Source organism: Pristis pectinata, chromosome 3 (genome assembly GCF_009764475.1).
Source record: "Pristis pectinata isolate sPriPec2 chromosome 3, sPriPec2.1.pri, whole genome shotgun sequence".
In the NCBI taxonomy this organism is placed as follows: Eukaryota; Metazoa; Chordata; class Chondrichthyes; order Rhinopristiformes; family Pristidae; genus Pristis; species Pristis pectinata.
This window is the reverse complement of record NC_067407.1, coordinates 107,080,590-107,105,204: the sequence shown is the minus strand read 5'-3', so window position 1 is coordinate 107,105,204 and position 24,615 is coordinate 107,080,590. Positions and strand designations below refer to the sequence as shown.

The window sequence follows — 24,615 nt, the reverse complement described above, 5'->3', positions numbered from 1 at the left end:
GGGCTGCTGGAAACGGTGGTGGAGGCTGATACGATAGGGTCTTTCAAGAGACTGTTAGATAGGTATATGGAGCTGAATAAAATAGAGGGCTAAGGGTAAGCCTAGTAATTTCTAGGGTAGGGACATGTTCGGCACAGCTTTGTGGGCCGAAGGGCCTGAATTGTGCTGTAATTGTTCTATGTTCTAAATACCTTTGCTCAATGCCAGCACAAACCTGGGTATTCATGGTCAGAACTGGACAAATGTAAATGCATCAAGTCGATGAAATATTTCAGCTATCTTCTTAAAGGGAGAGCATAGGTCCCATTAGAGATCAGCAGGGCCACCTACGTCTTGAGCCACAGGAGATGGGTGGGATTTTTAAACGACTATTTCTCCTCTGCGTTTACTGAGGAGAAAAAGCACGGTTGCTCAAGAGATATGGGAAACTAGTGGAGATGTTTTGGAGGATGTTTGTATTATCAAGGAGCAGGTATTTGCAGCCTTCCAGCGCATTAAGGTAGATAAATTCCCAGGGCCTGACGAGTGCATTCTTGGACTTTGTGGGAGGCTAGACAAAAAATTGCAGAGGCCCTTGTGAAGGTATTTGTTTCAGCATTAGCCACTGTTGAAGTTCCCGAAGACTGGAAGCTGGCTAATGTTGTTCCATTGTTTAAGAAGGGTAGCAAGGACAAGCCAGGGAACTACAGGCTGGTCAGCCTGACACAGTAGTGAGGAAGTTACTGGAGGGAACTGAGACAGGATCTACCAGCATTTGGATGATTAGGAAGAGTTGGATTAGGAGGAGTCAGCATGGCTTTGTGCATGGAAAGTTGTGCTTGATGAACCTTTGAGTTTTTTTTTGAAGAGGTAACCAAAAAGGTAGATGAGAGAGTAGAGCAATGGATGTTGTCTATTTGGACTTTAGCAAGGCCTTCGATAAGGTCCCACATGGTAGGCTGATCTGTAAGGTTAGATCCCATGGAATCCAGGGAGAGCTAGTCAAGTGGATTCAAAATTGGCTCAGAGGTAGGAAGCAGAAGATGGTAGTTTAAGGTAGTTTCTTGGAATGGAGGCTAGTGATTAGTGGTGTGCCGCAGGGGTCGGTGTTGGGACCCTTGTTATTCATGATTTATATAAACACAAGGCTTGATCAGTAAGTTTGCAGATGACATGAAATTAGGTGGTGTTGTTGATAGTGAAGATTATTGTAGATTACAGGGGGATCTTGGTTAGTCTGGGAAGTGGGCAGAAGAGTGGCAAATGGATTTCAATACAGATAAGTGTGAGGTGATGCACTTTGGGAAGTCAAACCAGCATAGGACTTGTACTATGACTGGTAGGGCACTAGGGAGTATAATGGAACAGAGGGACCTAGGAGTACAAATGCATAGTTTGTTGAAAGTGATGTCACAGGTAGACAGGGTGGTGAAAAAATGCACTTAGCACATTGGCCTACATCAGTCAGGGCATTGACTACAGGAGTTGGGACATCATGTTGCCGTTGTATAAGTCATTGGTGAGGTCGCACTTTGAATACTGTTTAGTTTTGGTCACCCTGTTTATAGGAAAGACATGGTTAAACTGGAAAGAGTGCAGAAAAGATTTACGAGGATGTTGCCAGGACTAGAGGGCCTGAGCTATAGGGAGAGATTGGCCAGGCTAGGTCTTTATTCCTTGGAACGTAGGAGAATAAGGGGTGACCTTATAGAAGTACTTAAAATTATGACAAGCATAGATAAGGTGAATGGTAACAGTCTTTTCCCCAGGGTAGGAGAGTCCAAACCTAGGCAGCATAGATTTAGGGTGAGAGGGGTAAGATTTAAAAGGGACCTGAGGGGCAAGTTTTTCCACGCAGAGGGTGATGAGTATATGAAATGAGCTGCCAGAAGAAATGGTTGAAGCAGGTACAATAGTATAATTTAAGAAGCACTTAGATAGGTACATGGAGGGGTGGGGCTTAGAGGGATATGGGCTGAATGCAGGAAATTGCAACTAGCTGGGTGGGCACCGTGGTTGCCATGGACTCGTTGGGCCGAAGGGCCTGTATCCGTGCTATATTGCTCTATGACTTTAAAGGCAATAAAGGAGGAAAGGGGAGGAGACGTGAGCTGCACGATAAGAGAGGAGGGGGACAGGATGAAAGATTGAAAGATGTACAGGTGGATGGGAAGGGAGAGCAGCTGCACGAACAGAGGGAAGGGAGGCAAGAGGAGAAGCGAGTGAAAGCAGGACAGTCAAAGAAACAAGAGTGAATAGTGAGACCTGAGAGAAAATGAGGAAAGAGAATGAGGAGAGAGTTAGGAAAGGAAAAACTGTATAACTGAAGCACTACAGTTTGAGATAAAGTCAAAACATCCCTTTATAGTATTTGGTTACTTTTCTGTTTTTATGCCAATCAACAGGTGAATCAGCTTTACCCCTTTATTGTTCTGAAAATTTGTTTTACCATTCTCTGATTCAAAAGAATAAACTATTTCCCCATATCCACTGGACAATATTTTTGCCCTATGTAATTTGCTTCTCCAGCTGAAGTAGCCTGTGCCTCCCAATTGTCAATTGCAATTCATTTCTTCATCCAGTTGATTAATGTATTGTGAAAAGTCTCAGCAAAGATCCTAGCGAACATCCTTATTTTCCCTTCAGTGTCTCCTCTCACCCAAGTGTTACTAACCGAATCCACAAGGATACCCATCAATTCTATGAGTTGCATTTTTCCCCTTTACCTAAAACTGATCAAATGCTTTAAAGATGTTATATATAGATAGCATTGAGAGGCACTCCCCCATGCATCATGTAGTAATACCTTTGGATTTGGGTATTCTGAATTCTCATCCAATATGCAACTGTAACAACTAAATTGCTTTCTTTTTCAGGAAAGGAATTCAATTTCATTAATTTACCTTTTTCTTAAAATTTGCTGCTGCTGAAGTCAAATTTAATTAGAGCAATTTCCATCATGTTTGTGTACAATCTCAAATGTATTCCGAAATACTTCTAGAAAAACAAAAGGAATGAAGGTGCTGGAATCTAGATGAAAAAAAACAAGATGCTGGAGGAACTCAGCAGGCCAGGCAGCATCAATGGAGAAAAACCAGAGTCAATGTTTTGGGTCAGGACCCTTCTTCAGGGCTGAAGATAGGAAAAGGGGAAGTGACTACAGCTCTGCCTTCAATACTGTAATTCCAAGCAAACTCATCACCAAACTCTGAGACCTGGGACTCAACACCTCCCTCTGCTACTGGATCCTTGACTTTCTGACCAACAGACCGCAGTCAGTGAGGATAGGCAGCAACACCTCCAGCACGATTATTCTCAACACTGGTGCCCCACAAGGCTGCGTCCTCAGCCCTCCACTCTTCTCCCTATACACTCATGACTGTGTGGCCAGATTCTGCTCTAACTCCATCTACAAGTTTGCAGATGATACCACTGTAGTAGGACGTACCTCAAATAACGATGAGGGAGTACAGGAAGGAGGTAGAGAGCTTAGGTCAGGACAACAACCTTTCCCTCAATGTCAGCAAAACAGAAGAGCTGGTCATTGACTTCAGGAAAGGGAGTGGTGTACATGCACCTGTCTACATCAATGGTGCTGAGGTCAAGAGGGTTGAGAGCTTCAAGTTCCTAGAACTGAACATTACTAGCCTATCTTGGTCCAACCACGTAGATGCCACAGCCAAGAAAGCTCACCAGTGCCTCTACTTCCTCAGGAGGCTAAAGAAATTCGGCATGTCCTCTTTGACACTCATGAATTGTTATCGATGCACCATAGAAAGCATCCCATCTGGATGCATCACAGCTTGGTATGGCAACTGCTCTGCCCAGGACCGCAAGAAACTGCAGAGCATTGTGGACACAACCCAGCACATCACGGACACCAGCCTCCCCTCTATGGATTCTGTCTATACCTCTTGCTGCCTTGGTGAAGCAGCCAGCATAACCAAAGACTCCACCCACCTGTGAGGAGGTGTAGGATTAATAAACTATAACTGTATTCATATCTTAAGATGGATGAGAATTATGACTGCTTGAAATACTGATTTAAAAAGTGTCCTTCAGGCCAGAACAGCCTGAAAACAGAACTGCTTTCCTGGGCTGGGTGCTGTGTGGTAATTGCTGTGTCTGGAACTTAATTGGATTCCCATTATGTTTGACTATGGAGATGATGGTCAATCTTAACGGGAAATGGGAAGGCTGTCTCAAACAATGAAGGTGATACCTGCCTTTGTCTCACCCGATTGCAAAACGATTAGCTGAACATAGGGTGTGAGGCTGCTCTTTGTCCATCTGCAGTAGCCCTTTGTCCGTTTCCTGCTCAACCAAGAACTCCGGTGCCTGACTCATTAAAGTGTGCGTGACAACGTTTGTATAAATTACTGTCTGCCCACTCTGTACCTCGGAGAACCCCGCTGCGGACTCTGCCTGAGAGTAAGGAGGTTTCTCCCTAGCGATATATTGCTAAATAAACGTGTTTGAATTAACCTGTGGCACTGTGTGATTTACAGCGGACGGAAGTGGGACTTCAAAATCGGGTTAACACCTGGGTCATTCTCTCTTCTCCCCTCTCCCATCAGGCAGAAGATACAGGAGCCTGAGGGCACATACCACCAGGCTCAAGGACAGCTTCTATCCCACTGTGATAAGACTATTGAACGGTTCCTTTATAGAATGAGATGGACTCTTGCCCTCACAATCTACCTTGTTATGACCTTGCACCTTATTGTCTACCTGCAATGCACTTGCCTACAGCTGTGAAACTTCACTCTGTATTCCATTATTGTTTTTACCCTGTACTACCTCAATGCACTGTGGAATGAATTGATCTGTACGAATGACATGCAAGTCAAGTTTTTCCACTGTACCTTGGTGCAAGTGACAATAATAAACCAATACCAATATATAGGGGTGACAAACAGAGCAGTGATAGGTGGACAAAAGAGGGGAGGTGGGGTGGGCACAAGGTGGTGAGAGGTAGATGCAGGTAAGAGATAGTGATAGGCAGATGCAGGGAAGGAGGAGAGAGCAGATCCACCAGGGGATTGGTCAAAAGGTATGGAGGCAGGAACCCCATGAGGTGAGGGGAGGAGAGGTTAAAAAAAATAGGTGAGGAGAAAAAGAGAGAGGATAGGAAAGGGAAGAAAAGAAAAGAGGCATGGTGGGGGTTTTGGTTTACTTAAAGTGGGAGAATTTGAGGTTCATGCCGTTAGGCTGTAAGGTCCCAAGACAGAAAATGAGGTGCCGTTCCTCCAGTTTGCGTTTGGACTTCTCCTGGCAGTGGAGGAAGCAGAGGATTGACATACCAGTGATGGACTGGGAGGGGAAGTTGAAGTGACCGGCAATGGGGAGATGCAGATCACAGTTACAGACAGAGCACAGGTGTTCTACGAAACGGTCACCTGGTCTTCGGTGCTCCAAGTGTAGTCTCGCCAATGTAGAGGAAGCCACATTTGGAGCACCGAATGCAATAGATGATATTAGCAAGGTACAGGTAAATCTCTGCCTCAGCCGAGGACTGTTTGGGACCCTGGATGGAGGTGACGTAGGGTCAGGTGTTACACCTATGGCGGGGGCAGTGGAAAATCCCCAGGGTGGGGAGGGAGGAGTGAACTAGGGAGTTGCGGAGAGAGCAGTCCCTGCGAAAGGGAGGGAGGGGTGGGGAGGGGAAGATATGCTTGGTGGTGGGTCCCTTTGGAGATGGCAGAAGTGGCAGAGAATGATGTGTTGGATAATTAGGCTGGTGAGATGAATAATTAGGCTGGAGAGATGAAATGTGAGGACAACGGGAACCCTATCCCTGTTGGATCTGCAAGGGGTGGGGGGTGAGAGCAGAGGTGTGGGAAATGGCAGAGATGCGGGAAATGGCAGAGATGCGGGTGCGAGCTCCTCTCGACCATGGTTAGTAAAGAAGTTGGACAACTCAGATGTCCTGGAGTGGAAAGCCTCATCATGGGAGCAGATGCGGCGGAGGTGGATCCGCTCTCCCCTCCTGCCCATCACCATCTCTTACCTGCAGCTACCCATCACCACCTTGTGCCCACCCCGCCTCCCCACTTTTGTCCACCTATTACTGCTCTGCTTTTCCCTCCTATACACTGAGCCACCCCTTTTCCCATCTTTAGTCCTGAAGAAGGGTCCTGACACAAAACATTGACTGTTTTTCTCCATAGATGCTGCCTGGCCTGATGAACTCCTCCAGCATCTTGTTATAGTTCAAGATGACTTTCTACCTTCCTAAAATTAAACACATAACATTTTTGCAGCATTACACAGCTGCATTTGGTCATCCTCTACACCTTCCCTGGCCATTAAGTTTCAGGCCAAATAGATAAGTCTAACTTGTGTCCATTAGCTATAGATTTCAACAAATAGAACTGGATTTAGCTGAGCGGTGCCCACTGTCTACACCCGCAGCTTGGATGCCCAATTGGCTCACACTTAACTAATATCTATAACATTCAGAAGTGTTCAAAAGTAATTAAAAGTGATTAAAAAAATACAATATAGTTTATCAATGAGGCAACATATTTTCCTCATCAAATAAAGCAGACTACTCAGGACAATAAAATTGTCACGTTACTCATCGTACTGAAAATACATAGGTACATTTGGACGTAAAATGTTGATTCCAATGAGACCTTTCAGTGTCTCACAAAGAGGTTACTCAATAAATACATTTGAACATAAACACAAATTTCTGACCACAGATCTGCCTTAGAAATCACTCAGATCTAGTTCCAATACTTTAAAAACTGAAAGATAGATTGATGCAGGAGAAACTACAGCACAATGGACCAGCAGAATAGATTTTGGTATATTCAATAATAAATTATAAATCATGTCTACAACAAGAAACAATGACCTACCTGTGCATGAAATAGAGCTAAGCCTTTAGCAGTGTGAAGGGGAATAAGCACCTTCATAAGAAATTGTTTATGTTCTGCTTTCAGTGGCAGTGCAAACCCATTAATAATACTGAAAAAGAAATATAGAAGTTTAATTAACATGGGAAAACAATTTCAAAATATTTAATGAATCAAATTATTTCAGAGCAAAATTTTTTTTACAACAAATACAACAACATACTTTGATAGCTATTTTAATCTATTAAAATATTTAAATATGTTTCACAAATGTGTAATCCAACAGAATTAGATACAGACTCTCAAACGGATGTATTAGACAGCTGGATCAAAAGAGCTGTGTTTTAAAGCATGCCTTAAAGGAAAAAAGCAATGGAGATTAGGAGAGAACTTAATACAAGAATTCCAGAGCCTACAGCCCTGGCTGTTGAAGGCATATTATCAAGATGTTTTGGCTGGAGACTATAAAGGTATGGAAGAGCAAAGACTTAAAGGGACTTGAAAACAAGGATGAGAAAATCAAGGCATTGCTTAACTGGGAGGCAATGTAGATTAGCTAGCATAGGACCATGGGTTAATGAAACATGATTAAAAGCAAAGCAGCAGAACTTTGGGTGACCTCAATCTAAAGGAAAGTAGGTCAAGGGAATCCAGCCAAGAATACATTCTTGGAGGTAATAAAGAATTCCAGCAGCAGATGAACTGAGCATGGACACAGTCAGGTGACAATGCAGAGACTGAAATAGGGGGTCTTAGGGATAATGTGAATATTTAGTTCAAAGACGACCCTGGGGTGAAAGATATGGTTCAGTCTTGGGCCTTACCAGGGACTGGGATGGAGTTAGAGGCTGGAGAACAAAGTTTATGGCAGGGACTGAAAACGATGGCTTTGGTTTTTCTAACATTTAATCAGAAGAAATTTATGCACATTCATTACTGTTAAGCCAGACCGAAACTACGTCAATTTAGAGTAGGTAGAGGGGTCAAGTAGTGATGTACATATTGTTGTCAGCAGATGCAATATGGAAACTGATGATATGACCAGGGCATAATGTAGATGAGAAATACCATAAGAGAAGAGGAGGGACAAAGTAATTTTCATGGAGGACATCGTTTCAATGCATTATTTCAATGTATTACCTCAATTCACTTTTCTTTGGGTTGATTATGATAATTAGCCTCAATTAATGAATGTGGAAATGAGAATTGAGTATGGGAAATGAGTAACATGAAATGTGGAAAAAAGGAGGGGATCATTGGCAACCTTATCTGGGCCACCTGTAATCGACAGAGAAGCAAATTAGCAATCCATCATTAAAATGAAAATACATCTCACCTTCCTAATATCTCCAGCAGTTCCGCAACTCCATTAAAGTGATCAGTTTCATATATAAACCTGTAGAAATGATTGTTAGGAAGCATTAATCTACACCATTTAAAAGAGATTTCAAAGAAACCATAATTGAATATATAACAAATTATTTTTATTTAATATTTTCAGCAAATAGTCTATAAATCTTTGTATAGCTGCTACTCAAATGTTTTCCTCTTTCAAATGAAAGATGTTTAACACAAATTTTGACTAGCAACTTATTCAGTTACATCAGTAACAAAGCAACTTTAACACAGCTTTTTAACCTGTCAATTTAGCCAATTAATAAAAAAAATTACATATGACAAAGGAACTGAAACAACATAATTATATAAAGAATACTTATCAATGGCACACATTTATAAAAAAATTCTTCATGCTATTTACGAATGAGTAGGGCATTCTCCTTCTAATTCATAAATAGCATTAAGAAAATTGCTTGTTCCATCAATCATTAAGATCATTGTTGAACTGACTGTACCTCTACATTGTGTTCCTGTCTACCTGCAGTAACCTCCTTGCTTATTGGAAATCCATCTATCCCTGCCATCATAATATTCCGAATTGCAGCTTCCATTTGCCCTTTGAGGGAGAGAGTTCCAAACACCTACAACCCTAATCAAACAGTCTCATCTGCCTTAAACGTGTGGCCATTTGTTTTTAAAAAGATAGACCCTAATTCTAGATTCTCCAACAAGAGGAAACATCCTCTACATGTCATGATCTCTCAGGATATTGTATCTTTCAATCAAGTCCCCAATCATTCTTCTAAACACTAGCTTAGCCTGTTCAACTTTTCCTCTGAAGACAACCAGTTCTTTTCAGGTACTAGTCTAGTAAACCTTCTCTGAATTGTTTCTAATCCATCAATGCCCTTCCTTATACAAAGATACCAAACTTGTAACTGTAAGTTTGTAACGAAGTGTAGATTTATTTAACAGGAGTCCGTTTAGCATTCTGCTGACTCCTTAGTATAGCAATCCACAAAGAATTCCTGTCTTTCTCTGCATCAAATATCAATCCTTTGCTTCATAACGTACTTTTGTTACAAAACAAGGAAATAATGTTATCCTATCCACACTACCAAAACTCTTCATAATTTCAGAGCAATTTATTTTTCCTTAATTCTGTGTTTTACAGCAGTCATGGGTAAACCTTTGTGATATAAAATGATAGTCAACCATATGTCCAAAATACAGTAACAAGAGAGACTGCAGACGCTGAAATATATTGCTCCAGATTCCAACATCTGCAGTCTCTTGTGTGCCCAAAATACGAATTGATAGGTCTGTTTAAGGAAGAGTCTGGCTCCTTCTGACTTCTAACTCACCTTTTAAGATTTGGCACTATTTTCAGATAGGTTTTACTGAATGAAATGTTTATATTGAAGGAGACTGCCACATGAATCAGGCAGAAATTATTAGCTGCTTCAGAACACTGAGAGGAGCAAATGGAGCTGTTTTATTTTAAATTCTGATCTGCCTGAATTATCAGACTGTGGAAGTTAAAACTTCCCTAAAACAAGGGTCTGCCCCAGTTAGCAAACAATAGATCTTCACTGTAATAAAGGGTTTTATTTAATATGTTGCTTAACAAGGTTTTTGTTTGCTACAACCAAAGCTAGGAAACACTTTCAAACACAGATTCATGGAAACATTTAACAGTCTTTTTGATCGTGTTGATGGGAAGAAATCTTACTAAACTTAAATATCTAAAATGGAAAGAAACCTCTCAAGCACCTGTGCTCTTCCATCTGGCAACAAAGGCCACTGGATGAATAACTTAAGTACCAGCTTATATATTTAGGTTGTTGAAACAAGCACAGTTTGGTTTTGATTTATTGAATCCATACTGAGAGCAAACAGACTAGCTTCTGACTTCTTACCATCCACAGCAACTGGTATCCCTCACGAGAGTTAAGAGAGTTAAGAGTGTTATCCAAATTTTCACAAAATGCAAGATTGGAACTACAATTATCATGGGTGATGTTAATTTGCATATTAATTGCACTAATCAAACCCACAGGTTAATGTGGAAGAGAAATTTGTGGAATGTGTCAAGAGATTGCTGCAGCAGTATATTTCAGTATCTATCCAGAAACAGGCTATTTTAGATTAGGTCATGTATAATGAGCTAGGATTAACAAGAAATTAATAAAATGTTTAAGGGTTCTCTAGGAAGTAGTGATGGCAACATTGTAGAATTCAAGGTACAGTTTGAGGACAAACACCCCAGGTCCAAAACCAGTTTCCTCAACTTAAATAAAGGCAATTACGAAAGGTATAAAGATAGAGTTGTCTGGAGTGGACTAGGTTAATAGGCTAAGGGATAGTTCAGTGGATGAATGGTGATATATACTTAAGCAGCTAGTTCTTTATGTTCACAAACATTTATCCTAGTTAGAAGGAGGGATTCCATGAGGAAGATGAATTATCAGTCAAGAAAAATATTAATTCGAAAACTAGACCATATAAATTCGCAAGGGATATTGTTAGAGCGGAGACTGGGTATTTTTCAGAAACCAGAAGGACTGAAAAACTACCGAGAGAGAAAATTGATTCTGAGAGAAAACTGGCAGTTAATAGTAAAATAAAAAGCAAAACTTTTTAAATGGATATATGAAAAGGAACAAGGTAGCTATGCTAAGTGTGCAATCCTCAGAGGGCAAGACCAGAAAATTAACAACGGGAAAAAAGGAAATGGAAGATAGGTTAAAACAATGCTTTGTATTAGTCTTCATGTGGAGGGCACTGCAAATATCTTAAAAGATAACAGAAGGGTTAATTTCAAACAGCATGGAAGAACTTGTAATAATACACATCACAAGGGACAAGGTATTGGAAACACTAATGGGACTAAAGGCAGGCAAATCAGCAGAACTTATGGACTGCATCAGTAAATGTCTGCAGAGATAGTAGAACTATTGGCTGAAGTTTTTCAAAACACAGAGTTCCAGGAGGGCACTGGCAAATTGAAAAACCACATATGTGACTCCATTGATCAAAAAAGGAGACAAAAAATGGGAAACTATAGGTCTATTTGTTGGCAAGATGATGGAGTCCATAATCAATTAGAAAAGATTAATGCATTCAAACCAAGTCAACATGGTTTTATGAAAGGTAAATCATGTTTGACAAATTTGCTAAAGTTCTTTAAGGAAGTGACATGCAAATTGATAGATGGGAACCTGTAGATACAATTGTGTTTGGGTTTCCAGAAGGCATTTGACAAGGTGGCACAAGCTAAGAGGCATATTGGTGGAAGTGTTAACATGGACTGAAGAGTGGTTATCATATGGAAAACAGAGTGTTTTTTTTGGAATAAAAGTCTTTTTCAGTATGCAAGAATGTAAGTAGTAGAATGCCCCAAGTATCAGTTCTTGGACCTCAGTATTTACTATTTATATTAATGACCTGGAAGAGGGGGCAGCGTACAAGATATCCATGTTTGCTGATGACACTAAAATAAGAGGGAATTGCAATGAGGATATTTGGACTCTACTACAAGATAGGTTGACCTAATGGCAAAAACTTGGCAAATGGAGTTTAATGTGGTAAAGTGTGAAGGCATGCACTTCAGTCAGTGGAATCAAAAGGTAACACCTAAATGGAGTGAGATTGCAAACAAGGAAGTATAGAGAGATCTGGGTATCCTTGTGCATTGCAAGGGGGTTGGAATTTAGAAATAGGGAAATACAAGATGTTGGTTGAGACTACACCTGAAATACAATGCAGTTTTGTTTCCCGTTATTTAAGAAGGAATTTACTAGCTCTGTAGACAATCCAAAAGGGATTCACAGAGCTAATTTCTGAGATAAGAGAGTTGTCCTATCACGAGCAGCTAAAGACGTTGCATCTATATTCTTTGGAGGACAGAAGAATGAGAGGTGACCTTACTGAAACATACAAGATCCCAAGGAAGCATGGCTCTCCTAGAGGGTGATAAATCTCTGGAATTCTCTGCCATGAATGGTAGTGGAGGCAAGGTCATTGGAGGTATTTAAGGAGATAGATGGATACATTTTTGAATGATTGGGGAATTTGAGAGCTATAGGAACCAGCCTGAAAGAGTTGAGACCCAAAGCATATCAGCCATGGGCATATTAAAAAACAGGGGAAGCTTGAGGGACTGGATGGGCTACTTCCGCTATCTTCTTGCATTTTCTCAAGGACTTATTTTAAAAAAATCCCATTCTGCAAGTCTAAGTCTTCTCAGAATCTTTTGGAGTGTTTACTGATATTTGCTGAATTCCTTCATTTCATATCATCAGCAAACTGATGGTTAGGTCCAATTCAATACATACTACGGCCATAAATGAATCCAGTGCCTTCAATGCACCCAGCAACCTAACTCATCATTTCCTGCCTTTTAATCAACTTTCCATTCATGCATTAATCCCTCTTATACTGCTGTCATGAATTTTTGTCAAGCAACCTTATGATGAGCCTTTTTATCATTTTCTTAAAATACATGTATAATGATATCTATCCACTCACTCACTTATTCAAAAACTTATTATTAATCCATGCATTTCTAAATGCTTACCAATTTCTGAAAACGTGGATTCTAGAAGTTTATCCACAATTGCATTAGACCAATCAATATATAGAAACCAATTGACCCTTACTGAACAAGAGTAATGAGACTGCTTTCCAGCCTAAAAGCAAACATGAAAACAGTTGTGACCACGTCCTCCATGATTTGTCTTAGATACTTTCAACAATTCTGTCTTCTGTTATTATTGAAACCAGATTACTTTTCTGCAGTTGGCACCGTTCATTGTTCTGTATTTTTATTCAGAACCATCTTGGTCATAGTTCCAAATCATTTGCAAAAATGGATACAACTTTTAATTTAACATCTGCATTGTGACTTCATCCTCCACAGTTAAATGTTATCTTTCATTCCTCTGAGTGGGCATCAGGTCCTTGACTAGCCTTGTTATGTCCTTACAAAACATTTTGAAGTTTTCTTTTCACAAGAAAAAGACAAGCCCAAAAGCATGATCCCCAGAAAAGAGCAATGCCTAGATAAATCAGTAAAAAAAAATGTTTTTTTTTTGAGTGGAAAGAAGCTTAGACCCGAACTTTAGAAAAGGTTGACACCATGGGCAGAGCACTAGAAAAGGGGATACCATGAGAAGAGCACTGGAAAAGGACGAGGCCTCAACCAGAAAGCTGGTTAAAGGCAATTTGTGAGTCTACAAGAATCTTGGGTGAAAAGAATTTTTAAGAAGTTATATGTGATGTTATAGCATTTGGTGGGCTACAGTTAAATAACTTAATTTACCCATAACAAATTAAATCAAGTAATTAGTTCTAACATTTTCATATATTTAACATTAAGCTTTAAAAAAAATTAAAATAAATAAATAGACGCGAAGTTAAATTGCGATGGCAGCATAAGAGTTTGTGAAAGGTATCGCAGCAGGTAACAATAGTTGGAAGCATATCCAAGATGCTGAGATTGGAGGGGGTATGTAATCCAAATACTTTGATCCAAGATATGGTTATACCTCCTAGATGATCTGCAGATCTGATTAGTAGTCTTGGGCATGAGATTGTATCTGCAAGTCAAGGAGCAAACCCTTAGGGATTCATGGTCTTTGTTTTTATCCAACAGAAACAAGGTCCTTGTTGTCTTTTTGGAAAGAACAAAGATTTGGGCATAGCATAGAGATATAACATTCAATCAATCAGGAACACAAAAAGGAATATGGTAACAGTTGGAGGAATAGCACTGTTCTCCCCACCCAAAATTAAGAATATCTGATACTGCCTCATTGAATGAGTTTAAGAATAATTTATTCTGTACATTGAAACAGAATAATGCCAACTTGAAAACAGCAAAGAGAGCCAACAGTAAATAAGACAGATAAGAAAATACAAAACACTTGAAGGGCAAAGATTTCATTCAATTTCAAAGTTTCCTACATTTTAAATGTATAGGAAGATTACAGTATATTGGTCTATCTGGCTATTCACGGTCGTTGTAACAACTTACAGTTTTGTCATATAGGTATAATTTTTTTGTAATAAACATAAAGGAAACTATGTACTATAGATTACCGTAGAAAAATGTTATTGATCTGTTTCCTGATGAATGCTCGAAGTCCAAGGAATTTTCCATAAATACGATGCAGAACCGTTTTCAAAAAATCACGCTCACGTGGGTCCTCACTATCAAATAAGTCCAAAAGCTGGAAACAACAACAACTTATGTTTGTATTGTGCCTTAGATGCAATAAAACACGAAGGCTTTTCACAGAAGCATTACCAAACAAGATTTGATACCAAGGCACACGGAGATATTAGCAAAGATGACCTAAAGCATGGTCAAAGAGCTATTTTATAAAGAGAATCTTGAAAGGAGGAAAGAAAGGCAGAGTTTTAACAAACAAGTTTCAGAGCACAGGGCCTTGAAAGATGAAGGCAACAATGGGTGAAGTGATTAAAATCAAGGTAGTGCAAGAGCTCAGAAATGAAGATACCTTACAATATCATAGGGCTAGAAGAGATTACAAAGATTGGAAGTGGCAAGGCTATGGAGGCAGTTGGAGGCAAGAGAAAGAATTATATAACTGAGGCACTTCTTAATCATGAATAACTGTAGGTCAGTGAGGAATAGGATGCGGTCTTTTTCAGGTTGGAAGGATGTAACAAGTGGACTGTCCTCAATCAATTCTTGGCTCTTAATTAATTACTGTTTATGTTAATGACCTGGAGGAGGAGCAAAGCATAAAGTATAAAAATTTGCCAACTATAATAAGAGGGAGGGCATGTTGTGATGAGTATATCTGGACTTTGCCAAAGGATACAGATAGGTTGACCGAGTGGGCAAAAACTTGGGAAATGGAGCTTAATTTGGGTAAGTATGAGATCACACACTTTGGTAAGAGGAATCAAAATACAGGACTATTAAGTAAATGGAGAGAAACTGCAAATGAGTGACTCACAAAGGAATCTAGGTATGCATGAATCACATAAAAAATTAGCAGGCAAATGCAGTAAGTTGTCAGGAAAACAAATGGCATATTGACCTTTATTGCAAGGGGATGGAATTTAGAAACAGGGAAGTAATGTTACAATTGTATAAGACATTAGTGAAACTACACTATAAGGGCACAGTTTTAGTCCCTTTATTTAAAGGTTGTCCAAAAGAGATTAGCCAAGCTAATTCTCAAGATGAAAGATGTGTCCTAGCACAAGCGGCTAAAGAAGTTGGATCTATATTTTAAGGAGCTTAGAAGAATGAAGGTTGATCTTATTGAAACATAAGATATTAAGGAGCCATATCTGGATGTTTCCATTACTAGGAGAGTCTCAATTAAGGGGGCACAGTCACAAGATAATGGGACAGTCATTTAAAACTGAGATGCAGTGGAATTTCTTCTTGCAAAGGATGGTGACTCTCTGGAATTCCCTACCTTAGAGAGTGGTGGAGGTTAGATCATTTAAAGGATTTAAAGAGGAAGATCAGGGAACTGGCACAGAAGAGGACTTGGGCCCTGGGGCAGTTCTGCCATGATTATTTGAATGGTAAGGCATGCTCAAGGGGCCAGGTAGCCTATTCCTGCTCCTATTTTCTTGTGTCGTCAGCGGCTTGGCATTACCACACTCTAAAGAGGTTAGAATGTGAGAAGCCAACCATAAACGTGTTAGAATAGTCATGTCTATTGACAACAAAAGAATGCATGACAGTTCATTCATTCTGCTGATGAGTTGAGGCAAGGGTAGTGTCGACTGATCTTGTGAAAATAAGCAGAATTAGTGATTGCATATACAATGGTCAAAACATCACCTTGGAGACAAATGTAACACCAAGACTACTCACAATCTAGGCAGCCTCAGCCAGGAAGGAAGGAAGGAATTAATGCTTAAGCAAAAGAGTTGCATGGCAGAAACATGAGACAATGTTTTTTGGTGTTTTTAATGTTTTTAATTGGAAGAACATTTATCTTATTCAGTAATGGAAATCAGACTTTCACTCAATTTAGAGGCAATGGAGGGGGCCTCAGAGGTTGCAGTAAGGTATCATCTGTGTGTGGGAAACAGTTCTGTATCTTTGAACGATGACACAGAGGAACTGTATATATAAAATTTAAGAGAAGACTAAGAATATATCTGGAGACACACCCGAAGTAAGAGTGTGAGAATGGGAAGTGAGCCATTACATTTGATCATCTTGTTATGGCTGTTGGACAAGAATTGAATCAGGCAAGTGTGGTTTTCAACCAAATGGACAATGCTACGTGCAATGAAAGAGGGGGAAGATGTAGATGGAAAAGGACTGTAATGGGGTGAGGTGATTTTAAGCCACAAGATATTATTTATAACTTTAATAAGAGCTCATTCATAACTGTACAGAAGGCTGAAAGATAAATGGAGAGTTTCAAACATTGAGGTTCAAGAGATGAGCGTGGTGTATGGGTATGGCCAAACATTCAATGATGTAAATAGGATTGATGGAGATGCAAGAATAGTTTAGAAGCATAGGAGGGTTTTACGTTTGTTTGGAAGCAAGGGGTAATAGAAGGTGTTAGAATTGTTTTTAAAGAAATTAGGCCAGGTATTCAATTAAGGTGGGAAGTAGTAATTTATAAACCCTTATACAATTTTGGCCAAGGGAATTTATCTTTTACTCTAGTGAAAGTTATAAATAATTCTATTAAGCTGTCAAGCAAGATCTTTTAACTTCTTTAAAAACCTACAAAATTATACTGCTGTGATAAAGCTGAAAAATACAGAACATACAAAAACTAATCTTTTTTATGCATAATATATTCATGCAATTAGAACAATAAAGTATTCAGTGAATATAATTCATTGATTTCTTGGAACAGTGCAAAGATTACCAGTATGTAATTAGTGCCAATATAACACTACTTCATTAGCAGCACTGGTCTTAGTAGAAGCAAGACTGGTGAAATAAGTAAAATGACTCAGTGATACTGGACTGCATGGCGTGCAGTTTATTTATCACTATTTTATGAATGTTTGTTTTACTGATAAAACTCCATGAAGATGATCATAATCATTGTTCCTTATGCTCAAGTTACAATGAAAAAGTTAACAATTGATTAAATTTCCACAGATGCTGCCTGACCTACTAACTGTTTTCCAGCATTTTCTGCTTTTGTAACAATTCATAAAGCCTTGCCCCATCATGAAATCCATCTTTTTTTTAAAACTGTAAGGGAAGTGAATATCTGGTCAAAACTACCAGTTGAGGCTTTTTACATCACTAACTTATGCTCCCTTGAAAACAGATATTGTGCTGTTATCAAATCCAAAAGGAAAACCTAAACAAGGAGCAGGAGTCAGCCATTCAGTCCCTCAAGCCTGCTCCATGTGGCTGATCTAGGCAAAATCCAGCAAAAATGAGTTTCTTAACTTAACTATGGCATTAACTATGGCATATCCTCAGGAGCTATTTACAGCACACCCATTTCCATAATATACGTAACTATATGAGTAAGAATGAAACAAAAGTTATAAGAAAATGGCAAATGGGACAAAAGAATGTATGTTGAGTGTTTCCACATCAGGAAATTAGAAGAGAACCATGAGGTGCCTATTCAAATCTATACTTGGAAGGGTGATTAATACATTAGATCAACGACAATTTCAAATTTGAACCGGAAAAGACTTTTTTTACATCAATTCAACAGGAGTGAGAATATTCTTGGAACAGAAACATGGACATCACTGAAAAGAAAGTGTAGTGCAGAAAATGCAATGAAGTGGATACAAACATACGATAATGTCAAACTCAATTCTGAGTCTGGCCATCTAAAACCTTCAGAAATGAATAGTGATGCAAGAAAATTACTCAGACAGCGATGCAGTGGCGTGGAAGAGCCAGATGTGCAAGTAGCAAATTTTCTCACAGTGTCTCCAGGTCCACGTGGAGAATGTATAATTTGATTTCTGCCTTGAATGGTGGCTTACCACAGTGATTGAACCAGTCTTAACTCGGTTTATTCAAACTAATGGTAGTGACAGGGTTCATCCAGTCATCAGTGGCAATGCTGAACATCTTGGACCTAGCTTGATCTGGTCTCTGCATCAGAGATTTGGCTATCGTCCACATGAGTGACGGTTCACAAGTTGAACATAGAGCACGTGCTTCAGCAGACATTCTCGAGTTATATGGTCCATTTGTCCCAGCCAGCATACCTTTAAGCATCCTGCACTGTCAGTCTCTCAGGGATCTCATTGTTTGTGGAAAGTAGTTTCCTGTTGGTGGAGAGTCCAGAACTAAAGGGGCATAGAGCCAGTACAAGGGATGAACTACTGAAGCTGATTTTGAGAAATTTCTTTACTGAGAGGGCTGTAAATCTTTGGAATTCTCAATCTCAGAGGATTGTGCATGCTGAGTACATTAAAAATTAAGATTGACAGATTTTTCCATAATAAAGGAATTGAGGGATATGAAGACTAACTGTGAAAGTGGACTCGAAGTTCATCTTACTGAATGGTAGAGCAGCCCAAGAGGGCAGTACAGCCTCCTCTAACTAATGCAATGAAATGGGTGTCAAACAGATAATTCTGCCATCCAGTTAATTGGAAGACAGATTAATAAATATCATTGTTCCAAATCTATACATGAACAGATTATTAATTAGTGAAATAAGTCACTAGTCAAAATATTTTGAAGAAACACACAAAATAATGACATTCTTACTTCATAAAGGTGCATCTCATGTTGACTGGAACAATTTGATTAATTAACTTGCAAATTTGAATTATCCATTAGATTTACCCACTGAATACACACATCCTAAGATAGTTACTTTGGCAATAGTGACATAGAATCTAATAAAATATTAAGTTTGGTTCCCAGAGCCAGGTCAATACGAGGCTGCAGGAATTGGTAAATGTGCTCCTGAAGTACCTAATTTGTAAAGTGGTGAATATTTTAAAATCATTGATGGAATGAGAGCTATGTCAAAAACTCAGACCGTCATCAAGACTGCAGAAATGATTAGGGCTTTAAAATGATTTCAACAAATTATGCTGTCAAATAATTCTGGTATTAGCATCTTCATATATGTGAGTAAAACTATCAGTTTCTGGTTAGGCATGGCTAAAACAATATGTTTCACATAAATGACCCTAAAAAATGATCCACTTTGTCACCTCACCTATGCTACAAGTACACCATAGCAATTCAGGATGTAGCTTTCCGGTTAATTAAGACGAGACCTTCCATTATATTGTCTTTAAGATGGCTTCCTTTTTCCTTACGCATAGCTTTCTCTAATTTCACAGAACTCCCAAGCATGTCTCTTCTATTTCCTAATTTCTGCTCTCCACACAGATAGAATACTGGTAGAGGTCCCCGGTCCACACCTTCCATCCTACCAGACTCCACATTTGACAGGCCATCTTCCAAAACTGCACCTCTTCCAATGGGAGATTCCACCACCAGACAATTTTTACTTCTCTCTCTTACAGCATTCCAAAGGGGCCATTGCCTCCTCAAATCCCCAGTCCACTCTTCTATTACTCTTCCTTTCATAGCACTTCCCCATGTAACCATTGGAAAAGAAACACTTGCCCTTGTATCTCTATCTTGCCCTTGCACCCTTCTACTATCCAAGGACCCAAACTGTCCTTCCAAGTAAAGCAGCAATTCACTTGCACTTCTTCCAATTTACTGTATTGCATTCAGTGCTCATGATATGGTCTCCTCAACAGTGAAGAAACCAAATGCAGATTGGTTGACTACTTTGTAGAACACCTTCCTTCAATCTGCAACCAGTGTCAGGAAATTCAGGGTTGCCTGTTACTTTAATTCTCTGCCCCATTCCCACGATGGTCTGTCTTCAGTCTGCTATATTGCAACATTCCTCCTACATGATTTTTTTTTCCAGATTTAGAGTGTCTGCAGCTTTTTACTTTAATCTTCACACTTTCAAATCACCCTCACAAACATATCACTGTTGCAAGCCTATACCTGCGTCCATCAACTTGTTGAAGACCATCTTGTCAACCATGAACACACAACACCACAACCCACTGGGCACCAATAACAGACACGCTTCTCACAAGATGGTACACAACAGAGGCAGATGCTTCCAAAATGGTGGTTAACAGTTGTGGGACCATGGAAGAGTCTGTTTTTGCATTAATGAAGCATCCATGATAAGGAGGTTGTGCCAACAGACGATGACATCTTCATATCCGATCCTCCTCCTCAAATCCCACCTCCCCACATCCCCTAATTTCCCATGATTTTGAATCTGCAGGTAGTGTAAATGTACACTATTTAGTCTTCACCTACTCTTCTTTCAAAAACCCATCACCTCTCCACTTTCTGGTTTTCTCGAGCTAGACACCTACAAACTGCCAACACATAGGTGGAAGATCGAGAATGTAATGATGATCAAGGAAGATCATCACTTGATTTTCCATTCACAGCCATCTGTTCAGATATTGACACTGCATAATTTAACAGACATCTTTGAAGAGCATTTTGCACATAACATGCCATTGAGCATGAGTGAACTGCAGCCATGAAAGATATCAAGATCAACTCCAGATCTATTGCAAAGAATACAAATAAATACTTTGATGGTGTAGGCTACAGATAAAGACTGCACAAAGGAACAAAGTGCATTGCATGCCCGTCAGAATTCCCGTGTCACGTAGAGCAGCATGGAAGAGTCTGACACCAACTTTGCATGGGCTCTGCTAAGTGCTTGGAGCCCACACCGTCCAACGTAGAAGACACTGTCAACAACAAAACTATCATGACCGTATATAGAAGTAATGTCTCAATTTCCATTGAAGCAGCAAAACCAATCTGATGTCTAGGCATGCAATGGAAGCTCAGACTATTCTTAAACAAGCTTAGATTCTTGTTATTGTGGCTCCAAACACTTATGTTCTAAGAGGGGGACATTGCAGTGCAGTAATTTGCCTTTCAAAAATTGCTTGGATTGTTGAAGCATTGGGGTGAGAGAATGACAGCAACTCCATGGAATATTAACTGATATATTCCATTATCCTTCCTAAAATATCCCACCTGCCACAACAGCTATCAGCGGTTGATGAACCTGACAGAGTTATTTGAAGAGGTGAGTTCAGTTATCAGAATGTTCACAAATGTTCTTTATGTTTCCACCAGATCCCTCATTAGTTGAAACTCAGATTTCTATACAAATTATCAACCAGTTCTGAAAATTGGCTTGGGAGAGAGGAGGGATGTGGCTAGTGAATTCCTGTAAGAATAAATAGTTGGGCTGCAATTAGTTACACTATCCTGACATAAATGACTTAGATGATGAGAAGGCGGCCACCTATTTGTGTTGGCTGGTGGTAAAGATAGATGGCTGTATGTAGTATAATGGAAATAAACTACAAAAGAGATTTAATGGCTGAGCTTAATTGTGGAAAATGGATTTCAATGTAGATAAATTTGAGATCATCAGCTTCAGATTTTGAAAGAATAGAGTACCTTCTAAACAATGAAAAGCAAGAAACAGTGGAGATCCAAAAAGATTTAGCAGTCCATGACCATAGTTTTCTTAAACAAATTATGAAGACTTGGAGAAAATAATTAACAACAACAAAATGCTGGTATATATATCTACCAGATTTAAAAAAAACAGATCATAACAGCACAGTACAGGCCCTTTGGCCCACGAAGCTGTGCCGACATTTTATCCTGCTCTAAGAGCTAGCTAACCCTTCCCTCCCACATACCCCTCCATTTCTCTCTCATTCATCTGGCTATCTAAGAGTCTCTTAAATGTCCCTAATGTATCTGCTTCCACCACCTTTGCTGGCAGTGCATTCCACGCACACACCACTCTCTGTGTAAAAAAACTGACCTCTGACATCCCCCCATTCCTTCCTCCAATCATCTTAAAATTGTACCCCCTCGTGTGAACCATTTTCACCCTGGGAAAAAGTCTCTGACTGTCCACTCAATCTATGCCTCTTATCATCTTGTACACCTCTAGCAAGTCATCTCTCATCCTCCTTCGCTCCAAAGAGAAAAGCCCTAGCTCACTCAACGTATCCTCAAATATGTTCTCCAATCCAGGCAGCATCTTGGTAAATCTTCTCCACACCTTCTCTCAAGCTTCCACATCCTTCCTATAATGAGGCGACTAGAACTGAACACAATACTCCAAGTGTGGTCTGACCAGAGTTTTATAGAGCTGCAACATTACCTCGCAGCTCTTGAACTCAGTACCCCAACTAATGAAAACCAGCACACTACACGCCTTCTTAACAACCCTATCAACCTGTGCGGCAACTTTGAGGGATCCCTCTGTTCCTCCACACTGCTAAGAGTCCTGTCATTAACCTTGTATTCTGCCTTCAAATTCGATCTTCCAAGTCCACCTCCCACTTCTCAGCCCAGCTCTGCATCCTATCAATGTCCCATTATAACCTACAGCAACATTCTACACTATCCACACCACCACCAACCTTCATGTCATCTGCAAACTTACTAATCCACCCTTCCACATCCTCATCCAAATCAATTGTAATAATCACAAAGAGCAGGTCCCAGAGCAGTGGAACACCACTGGTCACCAACCTCCAGTCAGAATATGCTCCATCTTCAACCACCCTCTGTCTTCTACAGATGAGCCAATTCTGAATCCACACAGCCAAGTTTCCCTGGATCACGTGCCTCCTGACTTCCTGGATGAGCTTTCTATGAGGAACCTTATCAAATGCCTTACTAAAATCCAGGTACACCACATCCACTGCTCTACCTTTATCAATGTGCTTTGTCACATCCTCAAGGAATTCAGTCAAGCTCGTGAGGCACAACCTGCCCCTCACAAAGCCATGCTGACTGTCCCTAATCAAACTATGTTTCTCTAAATGCCCATATATCCTGTCTCTAAGAATCTTCTCCAGTAATTTGCCCACCACTGAAGGCTCACTGGCCTGTAATTCCTAGGGTTGTCCCTACTCCCTTTCTTGAACAAAGGAACAATATTTGCCACCCTCCAATCATCTGGCACTACTCCTGTGGTAAGTGAGGACGCAAAGGTCATCACCAAAGGCACAGCAATCTCTTCCCTCGGTTCCCATAATGACCTTGGATATATCCCACTCAGCCCCAGTGACTTATCTGTCCTAATGTTTTTCAAAATTGCCAGCACATCCTCTTTCCTCACTTCGACATGCCCTTACGTATCAGCCTGTTGTATGCCATCTTCACAAAGGTCAAGGTCTCTTTCTCTGGTGAATACTGAAGCAAAGTATTCATTAAGGACCTCCCCTACCTCTTTCAACTCCAGGCACACGTTTCCTCTTTTATCCCTATTCAGTCCTACCCTCACTCTAGTCATTCTTCTATTCTTCACAGAGGTGTAGAACGTCTTGGGGTTTTCCTTAATCCTACTCGCCAAGGCCTTCTCATGTCCCCTTCTAGTCCATTCTTAAGCTCCCTCCTGGCTACCTTGTAACTCTCCAGGGCCCTGTCTGATCCTTGCTTTCCGAACCTTGGGTAATCTTCTTTCTTCCACTTGACAAGATGTTCTATGTCTCTTGTCAACCATGGTTCCTTCACTCTACCATCCTTACCTTGCCTCAATGGGACAAACCTATCCAGAACCCCATGCAAGTACTCCCTGAACAACCTCCACATTTCCATTGTGCACTTCCCGAAGAACATCCGTTCCTAATTTATGCTCCCAAGTACCTGCCTCATAGCATCATAATTCCCCCTCCCCCAATTAAATACTTTCCCACACCGTCTGCTCCTATCCCCCTCCAAGGCTATGATAAAGTGAAGGAGTTACAACAAAATGCTCTCCCATTGAGAGCTATGAAACCTGATCAGGCTCATTGCCTAGTACCAGGTCCAGTATGGCCTCTCCTCTAGTCGGCTTGTCCGCATACTGTGTCAGGAATCCTTCCTGGACACATCTAACAAACTCTGCCCCATCTATCACTTTATACTAAGGAGGTGCCAATCAATATTAAGGAAGTTAAAATCACCCATGACAACAACCCTGTTATTTTTGCACCTCTCCAAAATCTGCCTCCCAATCTGCTCCTCAGTGTCTCTGCTGCTATTGGGGGGTCTGTAGAATACTCCCAATTGAGTGATCACTCCCTTCCTGTTTCTGACTTCCACCCACACTGACTCAGTAGACGATCCCTCCAGGACATCCTCCCTTACCTCAGCTGTGAATAGTTCCTGAGCAGCAAAACCACTCTCCCACCTCTTTTACCTCAGTCCCTGTCCCTTGCGAAACATCTAAACCCTGGAATGTCCAGCAGTCATTCCTGCACTTGTGACAGCCAAACCTCTGTAACGGCCACAACATTGTAGTTCATCACCCTTGTTCCTGATACTTCTCGCAAGAGATTTTATTTTAGCTAATACCAAGTCCTGGGCTGCTTTGAGCAGTTCAAGCAC

General features: G+C 40.3%; 1 protein-coding gene across 1 annotated transcript in view; it reads right to left on the bottom strand.

Annotated features, from left to right (window-relative positions):
- ppp2r5a (protein phosphatase 2, regulatory subunit B', alpha isoform) overlaps nucleotides 1-24,615 on the bottom strand; it is a 127,893-nt gene that overhangs the window by 44,404 nt on the left and 58,874 nt on the right. Inside the window, exons 5-7 of the mRNA XM_052011882.1 lie at nucleotides 14,283-14,413; nucleotides 8,179-8,238; nucleotides 6,846-6,954 (exon numbers count right to left, since the gene is read on the bottom strand). Of these exons, the coding sequence (XP_051867842.1) occupies nucleotides 6,846-6,954; nucleotides 8,179-8,238; nucleotides 14,283-14,413 (300 nt within the window). The remainder of the gene's footprint in view (nucleotides 1-6,845; nucleotides 6,955-8,178; nucleotides 8,239-14,282; nucleotides 14,414-24,615) is intronic.